Source organism: Scomber scombrus, chromosome 13 (genome assembly GCF_963691925.1).
Source record: "Scomber scombrus chromosome 13, fScoSco1.1, whole genome shotgun sequence".
NCBI lineage: Eukaryota > Metazoa > Chordata > Actinopteri > Scombriformes > Scombridae > Scomber > Scomber scombrus.
In genome coordinates, this window is record NC_084982.1 from 29,460,104 (window position 1) to 29,470,153 (window position 10,050).

The window sequence follows — 10,050 nt, forward strand, 5'->3', positions numbered from 1 at the left end:
CGCCAATGTCCAGCATTGAGGGGGGCATTTCAATACTAACGGTTTGAATTGACAAAGTTCAGATGTGTGTGGAGCAGTTTTGTGTCTATGAATGCCCAGCTACCATGCCTGAAAAAATCATGGCACAAATGAAGAATAAGTTATGCCAATACTATGTGGATTATCTTCTCATCACTAATCTGACTCAGGTGAGCTCAGGCTTAAATTAACATCCTTCTGTCTAAATAACCAGGCACAGGATTCCCAGTAATGCGCCTACACATTGAAGACTCTCCTCTGGGTAATATTAAAGATATCAGGCATTGGTATTTTTGTATTTTTTGCTAGAAAAAATACATTGCAAAGGAACTCTCCAGTATTGTGTGATTTTTACAGTGCAGGTTGTTGTAGAAACATGCACATTATTTGGCAATGATTGCTATTCATAACAAATAGCAATCTGATTAAATGACGGCTTTAGTGACAGAAAATGTCAAATATGTGTGTCTTGGTGGTGGTGTGTGTGTGTGTGTGTGTGTGTGTGTGTGTGTGTGTGTGTGTGTGGGGGGGGGGGGGGTTATTAAACCATTCTTTAATAAACATGATGTACTGTACAACATTTTTTCTGTACTTTGTTTTTATTTCTTATTATAAGTGGGGTTTTTTGTTTTAATGTTTCCAATTTTTATTATTATTGGGTTTTATTTCTATTTTTTAAAATTGTATGTTTTCATGTTTTTTGTTTCCAATTCTTACTGTCAAACATAAGCTGTTTTTATGTAAAGCATATTGAGTTGCCCCGGGGTATGAAATGTGCTATATAAAAAACTGCCTTGCCTTGTACTTCAAGTCATAGAGGACTATTTTCTGTATTAAACCAAGGCCATGATCTTTCCCTAAGCTTAACCAAGTGCCACCAGTGTCTAGTTATGTTGAGAGAAAATGTCATTCAGCCAGCATTACATTCCCAGCAAAATGTCTATATTGTGCTTATTAGCATATGTAGATAATAATGAGCAATAACTGTGGAAGGCCTCCAATGACGGCATCTGATGGTGATAATTCATCATCTCCACACCACCAGAAGAGGAAGTGGAATAACTTTGGAGAGATTATCTAAAGTGCATCCTATTTAATCTCATTGTAGATAATATTTGTTTGTTGTCGGTGAAAAATAAAAGATTTTTGAGGATTTGTTCTGGCAATATTCAAGATTTATGGCAGTGTGTATCTCTTCCGATCAGACAATTCATTACTTAACACAGTCCATTATACAGTAAACAAACACTTCAAATACAATATACTAGTGTTGTTGCTGCTTTTTGGTCCAGCCTCATGGACGATGACATCACTCACTAAAGTCTTGAATCCTTATTTGTCAGCAAAGAGAGAATCTGCTGGAGAACCTCCTCGGTGTCTGTTTGAAGCTCCCCCTCCCCCCCCCCCCCTCTCTGGGGACTTCATGTTGTAATGGTTGCATCCTTGACATTGAGCTGCTCTCTATATGTGTGCCACTTGGCATAGACTTAGGCAAAGTTAAGCCAATGGCGAGACGGAAATGTTAACATCTTTTATTATTCACACAGCTAGCAGATGCTTGAGCCCCGGGACACTAACATAACAGCAGAGCATTAACTCCTTCATTTATAGAGACGGAGATCCACCGAGTCAACGCAGATTAAGAAACTTGCTCAAGAGGATGAAAACCAACATCACATCCAACATGATTTGAAGCTGCTGGCCATGAACTTCACTGAATCCCAAACTTCTATCCAGGAAAGCACATTTTATATAAAAACAGTAATATTTTGATCATTAAAAACAGCTGCACTGGCTGGATAAGCTTTTCTGAATACACTTTTTATCCTGATCTTCATGTGAGGAGAATAAAAAGGAAAGGAAAGGAAATGACATAAGGAGAAACTCTTGAAATCCAGTTAATTTGCTCCATGGCCAAAATTAAGCCTGCAGCGTTCATAAATTACCATTTCATTAAGATTCAGAGGCAAAACACATTTAAATATTCATGTGTTCTCTAGCAGCCCTGTCTTTGATTATACTTTAATTACATGACTTTGTCCTAAACAAATGAGGGGCAGCAGAATAAAGGCCTATTTGTCTTTGCGGATAATGAGTGCAGCTGATAGGTAGCTGAAGAAGACTGTAGAGAAGGTGAAGCTCCCTGCAGGCTGAGGCAAAGAAACCGTCTGTTTCTGTGTAGCTGAAGCCAGTTGAAAAGACTTCACACCTGCAGCTCCTCTCACATCATTTCTTCCTTTTGAGGTGGTTAAGGTTCTAGTGGTCTACTTTTTGCAACAGTAGGCTACTGTAAAAAATTAGGTGCGCTAGATTCCCCCCCTCCCAGATTTCAGTGGAGAGACCTGAAGTCAACCCCCGTCTGTCTCCCCATCTCCTTTTTTTTTGACTTAAGATCTTCTCAGCAGAAGCCTGCTAGTTCTCAAACTAGAAGTAGGGTGCCCACTGCAACAAGGTAAACATACAAAAGCAATAGAAAGCTGATCTTTTTTGTTTGTTTTTTTGTTTTGTGTGCGCCCCAATGCCACCCTGCCAATCAATCAATCAATCAATCAATCAATCAATCAATCAATCAAACAACTTTATTTATCCCCGGGCAATTCAGTTTGCAGACTCAAGTCACATGGAAAGAACAACAAAAGGACCACAAGATAAAAAAACAAAAAAACCCAACACATACAGCATCCACTCCGTCAGTACCACAGGTTGGCATGGGCAACCGGAGCTAGCAGCAAGTAACAGTAATAGAAATGTACACATGAAGGCTCTCAGGTTTACAATGCCTGGCCTGTGTTCATTTAGCTGTCAGCAGCATTTAAACCCTGATGGCCGCCCTGGGCAACTGCCCATTTCACCAATATCTAAACCCACCACTGACTGTAAGTTATTCTTGTGAACATTTAAGAGGTTCTTGAAGCCCTTCATGTGCTTTTAGTTTTCTTAAAGACGTTTTATTGAAATGTTAGGAGGTTCTAGAGGTACTTTCGGGGGCTTGTTGTGGTCATTGATGACCTCTCCTAACCCCCTTTTACCTCCTCACCCTTCATCTTAAATGTTATTGCTTGTCAAAGCTCCTTACAACCACATGGCTGGCTGAAGTTCAAAAGCTACTTCTCTAGGGAGCAGAGTGTGTGGGTTTATTCACCTGTTAACAAAGAAATACATAGAAACATTTTCCTCCACATGCTTTACCTTTGTATGTGGGTCTAAGAAGCTCTGTATCTCTTCACTGCCTCTGACATATTTTTTCATTTTCAGATGCCAAAACACAAGCAGATGAGGATTTTCCTGAACCGTGTATAAAGTTGAATTTTCTAAGTTTTAATTATCCTTTAGAAGGTTCTTGTGGTGACAGAGGAGGTTTTAGGGTTCTTTGGGATATTCTAGGAGTTCATTCTCTAGTTCTTAACGGCTTTTAAGGATGATAAGAATTAAGGATGTTCTTATTGTTCTAGATGGTCCTAGTTGTTGAAGTGGTTCTTGAGGTCATTGAAGGGTTCTAGTGGGCACTTATAATTAATTTTATATGATTATATTTGATTTTATTTATGTCGAATGTGAAGCACTTTGTGACTGTTGTCTGTGCAAGGTGCTATATAAATAAACATTGCTTGCTCCTCCCCTTAGATGGGACATTACACATACATCACATGCTGCATCTCTTCATCAGCCTGAGGGAAGGACGGTGTAATGAGCCCTGCTAATGATCTCAGAAATACAGTGTAAGCAGTGTGTGGTCTCTCGTGGATGAACTGCCATGCTGATTCATTTTGAGCAAAGGCCATATGACTCCTATAACTTCCCCTCTCAGCAGTTAGCGGTGTGGAATGACACCAGTTGTTTTAAGTGAAGATGTGAGATGTGGCTTCTGCTCCAATTATCTTTCATAAGTCATTTCGTTTTTAGAGAATAAGAATATAGAGCATCACAAGCTAATATAATTACATTTCTTCATAAGACTGAACAGTATACTGAATGATGAGGCATTTAAATTACTCTATGTCAGTATGAAACATGTCCTAAGAAGATATTGAAAACAGTGGGGTATTGTGACCATTTGTGTAATAAAATTAGTTTATTTTAATGTCACTCCAAATTTTTGCATTGTTTTGTTGAACTGGCAAGGCCTTCTACAAATGTGTAGAGGGACAACCTAAAATAGAGCTCCCTGACATGTTTACCCAGAAACTAGCTAAAGGAAGATCCTAATTGCGTCAAGAGGATTTATTTTCTCGTTTGCTGTTGATTTTCCCAGTAAAGACAAATTGAAGTGATTTTGAGAAGGTTAATTTTGATTTATGTTAAATGAGGAGAAATAATTTTTTCAGTTCAATTTTCATTTATCATAGGCCCTCTGTGAGGACCTAGCATGCACTGATGGTTTCCCACCATAAAAACTGGTGTATAAGACGCATCTTTAACGCATTTTTTATTCATTCAAAAGTGGGATGTGTCCTATACACCAGTAATAAACAGAGATACGTTGGATCTGGATATGATCATAGGTCTGTAAAAGGTCGTCAACACTAAGAACAATAACCATAACTGTAAAATAATGTATAATGATGTGAGCGTCCACACTTAATGTCCTATAAACAGCACACGCTTCGCTCCAGCTGTGTCAGCAGCTAATGCAAAATAGACCATGATGAGCCGTTACTGCTGTATGTCGTACAGAAAAATAAAAAAAATAAAACCAGGCAGGTTGAACGGCAGGTGCTGATTCAGTGTGTTGATTAAAGTATTTTGGGATATTAGCTTCTGTAATATTCCAGTATTTACAGACCAAACAGATGTTGAAGCGTGATGTGCAAATGCACACAAATGGGCAGATTATTGAGCTGTGGCAGAGGTACACAGTATGATTACAGAAGCCTAAAATATTCACTAAGTTTGGTGTTTTTCCACTGGATGGAACAGAGGATGATGCTTTGTTTGACTCTGGGACTGACACAGAGTGTGCGGACAGTGCGCTTGATGAGCCTTACAGCGATTTGGGCGCAATATTTGTGCACAGTGACAGCTCTGATGAAGAGTTTTTGGGACTCAGTGAGCACACAGCCACACACTGGGTCAATTATGTAAAGACACAGTGTTCTTTTAAAAGGTTTAATTGAAACTCGGCCTAACTGAACCCAGTCTGAGTTTATATACCGGTCCAGTTCAGTTAAATCATTACCGGACCATTAATTAATTAAATTAATTATCAGGCTGCCCTAACAAGTCTCTAAAGACTCTCCAGGTCGATCCGGGGGGGCAGACACCCTCTCTACATTTAAGAGTAGGCTTCAAACGTTCCTTTGTGATAAAGCTTATAGTTAGGGTTCCAGCTCCTAGTTTATGCTGCTATAGGCTTAGACTGCCGGGGGACTCCCATGATGCACTGAGCTCCTCTCTCCTCCTCTCTCTCGCTATCCATCCATCTATTTCCATTAACATTCATGTACTATTAATGCATCAATAAGCTAAACTTCTTCCCCGGAGTTGTCTGTGCTTTTCTGGTCTCACAGGTAATCTGGTCCTGTAGACGTCCGGATGACAGATTCCAGTCCCGGACCTTCAATGTGCTTCTCTCTCCTTCCTCTCTCTCCTCTCCTTCCTCTCTCTCCTCTCCTTCCTCTCTCTCCTCTCCTTCCTCTCTCTCCTCTCCTTCATCTCTCCTCTCCTTCATCTCTCTCTCTCTCCTCTCCTTCCTCTCTCTCCTCTCTACTCCAACCGGTCGAGGCAGATGTTCTCCCACTGTGAGTCTGGTTCTGGTTCTGAGGTTTCTTCCTGTTTAAAGGGAGTTTTTTCTCTCCACTGTCACCAAGTGCTGCTCATGTGTGAATGTTGGGTCTCTTTAAAATTAAACCTGAAGAGTTCGGTTTAGACCTGCTCTATGTGTAAAGAGCCTTGAGATGACTTTGTTGTGATTTGGCGCTATACAAATAAAGATTGATTGATTGATTGATTGATTGATTAACCTGACACACTGTTTCAGGTGTAATATGTTTTATTGCTTTTCAATTAAAACTAGATTGAGAAAGCTTTGGATAATAAACATATGTGTTTATAAATGAATAGTTACTGGTGCATTCAAATAAACCAGTCTTTAATATAAAAGTGTTTTTCCCAGCATGACATTCCCCAAAATAGACTGCGATTATACACCGGTTCGACTCATACACCGTTTTTTACGGTAATCGGTGTTGTGCTGTTCAAACAATGATGCTACATCATGTACATGTATAAAATGTTTGTTTCAATAATGAGACAAACAGTGGAACCAGTGAAACCCTTGCAGGCTGGAAAGCAGTACAAGACAGAGAATATCCAGAGAGTGTGTGGGAGCACGCTCGAGGATGACTCACACAAGCCTGGACAACAACCGTAAATAAGGAAACAAAGAGGAAAAGTCATCAGGCTGCAGGCAAAGAAACTGTTGAGTTGATGTGATGTTCAGAGGCAGCAAATGCAAAACGCAGTCGCTACAAATTTGGTTAAAATTGAGTTATGGAAGGGAAGGTTGCTACACCCTAAGCACCAATTACTTTATTATAATCAAGATTCAACCACTTTTGGTGTTTCTCAAGGCAAGTTTAACACCTGGTACTAATCCATAACCAGTGACATCATCAACAAGGTGCAAGGATACACCCAAGCTCATTGCTAGCTGAATCCAAATATCCATCCTCTGGATTTGTGGGTTGAGGCTGTGCTCTCAGCTGGAAGCTGGAAGCTGTTACCATGACATGGTGACAATATTTAATATTTTTTCAGGAGACAAAATAGCCATGCAGATTGCCATTATGTGGTCAGTTTGTTTGTTAATCTGCTGCTAAGTTTTTGGAGATGTGAGGAGCCACTGGCCAGGTGAGATCATCCACTCATCTCAGCTCAGAGTCCTGCATCATCTTCCAGGGAGAACATGATCTGATGAACTGATCTGTGCAGCTCTTTGGTGACTGCTGCCTCTAATGTCCCCGCAGCAATTCTATGTACGCAAGTAGGCAGTGCAAAGTGTGTTGTTGGTGCTTTTGTGGAAACTGACTTTTAGATGTCTAAGAGTCATGTCTGTGTCAAAATAATATAATAAAACATATTAAGTTTATATCTTTTTTAATGTACTAAAATGTAAATGTCAGTGATCACTGTCACTGAACTCTGGAAGTCTGCAGAAAGTCAACTTGAGCACCCATGTGGACTTGACTGAATTGTGCATTTGGACATTCCTCTGCACTCATTTCTCAATCTAGCGTCTACACGGTGCTGCCCGCTTATTAACAAGGTCTAAGAAACGAAACCACATCACCCCCATCCTTGCTCCTTCCCTCTCCATTCACTTAAGGATAACATTCAAAATTCTTCTAGTTGCTCATAAATCCCTCCATGGTATCGCCCCCCACATACAGCCCCCTCCCAAACTAATGGAATGGCAAGGCCAATCCCTTTGTTTTTGTTGTACACTGAAGACATTCCCCTCCATTGCAGCCGGTTTGGTTGGGACTGTATATCTCAGAACTTCTCACCCCCTTACAACACCAACAGGTCCCTCAGATCCTCCCACCTCAGCATGTTGGCAGTGCTCCGCTCATGAAAAAAAAAAGGGTGGGGACAGGACCTTTTCCGTAGCGGCCCCTCAGCTCTGGAACAGCCTGCCAGGTCAGACAGGCTGAGTCTGTTGATACTTTTAAGATGCTTCTAAAGACTCATTTTTATTCTCTGGCTTTTAACTGTATTTAATCTGTTTTATTTGTTGTCTGATTTCTTTTGATTTAAATGTGAGCTTAAATTTTGTTCTATTTTAATGTGATCCTTTTATGCTTATGTGCTTACATGTGCCTGCCTTTGTGAAGCACTTTGGTGCGAAGTCTGTTTGCTTTTTAAAGTGCTATATAAATAAAATAAACTTGAAACTTGAAGCTTAATCCACACCATTGTATTTCTTTAAATACAGTCAAATGATGATCTGAGGTGAGTCCCAGCTAGGGGCTTGGGGTCCATGTGGTCTGGCTTGTTTTGCTTTTATATACCTACTGTCCTTTCTGACTTTCATTGTTCATGTTTTTTTTGTTTATTCAGGAGAGCGGTTTGTCCGCCTATCTCCTATACCTGGTGATGTTATTCAACCAGCCTCAGCTGAAATCTGTTGTTAAATGAAATCCAGATTCAATGGATATATGGCTATAATTTAAATATATAGTATTTAAGCCTCATACAACCGGCTCTGAAATGATCAAACCATCTTGAGTTGTTGGTCATATACATGGGACTCTTTCCTATCTCTTCTCTACCATCCATCCCATTTGATGTAAAACACAAATCAATGGGGAAACAAACACGTTGGTGCAGATTTAAAGTAAGTATCTACTTTTGTAAATACAGAAATGTTCATCCTCAATTTTAAACAGCTCACACATTTTAAAACATAATTTATCTATATTCTGGCAAATAAAGGCAGATGGTTAATTTTTGTTTATTTTACTTCACCATCTTTCTTCCCTTTTTCCAGTGTTTCTTTTCTCTCTCATCTATCATAAATTATTGAATTTCTCTCTGCACAAACTCTTTTCAGTCTTCAGCAGAAAAACATCGGAGCAGCTTCATTGTTTCTGAGCACATTTTTTCTGAACTTGGAAATTGTGCCTGTTAGACTCGAAATACCTTTTATTTGCTTTTAGTTGAGTTTAACTCCAATGGGATGAATAAATCATTTGAGCGTCACGATAATGCAGATTCATCAATATTTCAGTCATTTCTGTTGTAAAGAGTCAATTCTTAACATTTCAATCCAGACAGAAAAATACATGTAGTGTTTTGATCCTGAGAGCTAATGCCTCCCAGTCACACACATTTATTTACCGCCATACCAAAAGGGAAAGACACTGAGAGCTGTGTGATTTGAAAGTTTTAACTTTTTTTTGCGACCAAATGTTTTTATTGAAAAAAAGTTCACGTATATATATATATTTTATATATATATATATATATACAATACTCACAGGCTTATATGTACTTTGAAGAGTTATTACTTGCTGTAAATAATTTCTCCTCTCTCTGTGCAGGCTGTAAAGAGATTGCTTCCTTGTGTAACTCTTATGTCCAATAGGTTTGAGGGATAAATCCACATTCCATGTTCTCTGCAAAACTGTGTTCAAAGCCTTTTAACTTGGAAATGCATTTTCCCAGAAACAAGGGCCATCTTCTCTTCCATTGAAGACAGTTTACATAGACAAACCAGATAGAGGATGGGTCTCCAGACACAGATGTTTTGTTTTCACATTGATGTCAAATTAGTCACACTGTTATAAAAAGAGCAAATGTGAAGATGGATTTTTTTTTTCCTGCTGCGTATCTTGCTGTTCATCTTCCAAAAATCTCATTAATCCACATCAAAACCACTCTGAGGTCCAGCGAACACAAGCAGCAGCAGTGTGCACATGCTCAGATGTAGTACTCCTTTTTGCTGACGTCCATGGCGTCCTGCAAGGCAGGGTCACCTCGCAGCGCTGTGTCCGCCGTCTCTGCAGACTCCATGCCCTTGGCCTCATTGGTGTGATACGAGCCTTTGTGTCTGAACATGTAGCGGATCACGACAACGGCCAGACCGATCAGCACCAGGACGACGGTGGCAATGACAACTGACAAAAAGGAGACAAATGAGTCAGAACAGACTGAGATGAGTGTTTTTGGTGTGGTGGTAACTGACATATTACATTCAGCAATGATTTAAGTGGAAAATCGACAAATCTCACCTGCCAACAGAAATGATGACATAGGCTGAGCAATACAATGCCCCAATTTTCCCAAATTAAGTTTGATTTACTTAGTCAGAAGAATACAACCTGATGTTGTTCAGACAGCTAAGATAGACATGATTTACCTAAAACATCAAAAATTTAACTATATTTGTATGTTGATGGCTTTATTTTACTGGTATTATTGATTGATTTTATTTGGTACAAATGTTGAGGTGAACGTTTTTTTTAATAAAGCCTCATACATGAAGCTCAAGTCCATGGTTGTCATGTTCGGAAAATGCATTAAAAAATAACA

At 39.5% G+C, this 10,050-nt stretch overlaps 1 protein-coding gene across 1 annotated transcript in view; it reads right to left on the reverse strand.

Moving 5' to 3' along the window:
- Window positions 1–9,438: 9,438 nt before the first annotated feature.
- Window positions 9,439–10,050, reverse strand: part of gypc (glycophorin C (Gerbich blood group)) — a 24,953-nt gene continuing 24,341 nt past the window's right edge. Inside the window, exon 4 of the mRNA XM_062431352.1 lies at window positions 9,439–9,635. Within this exon, the coding sequence (XP_062287336.1) occupies window positions 9,439–9,635 (197 nt within the window). The remainder of the gene's footprint in view (window positions 9,636–10,050) is intronic.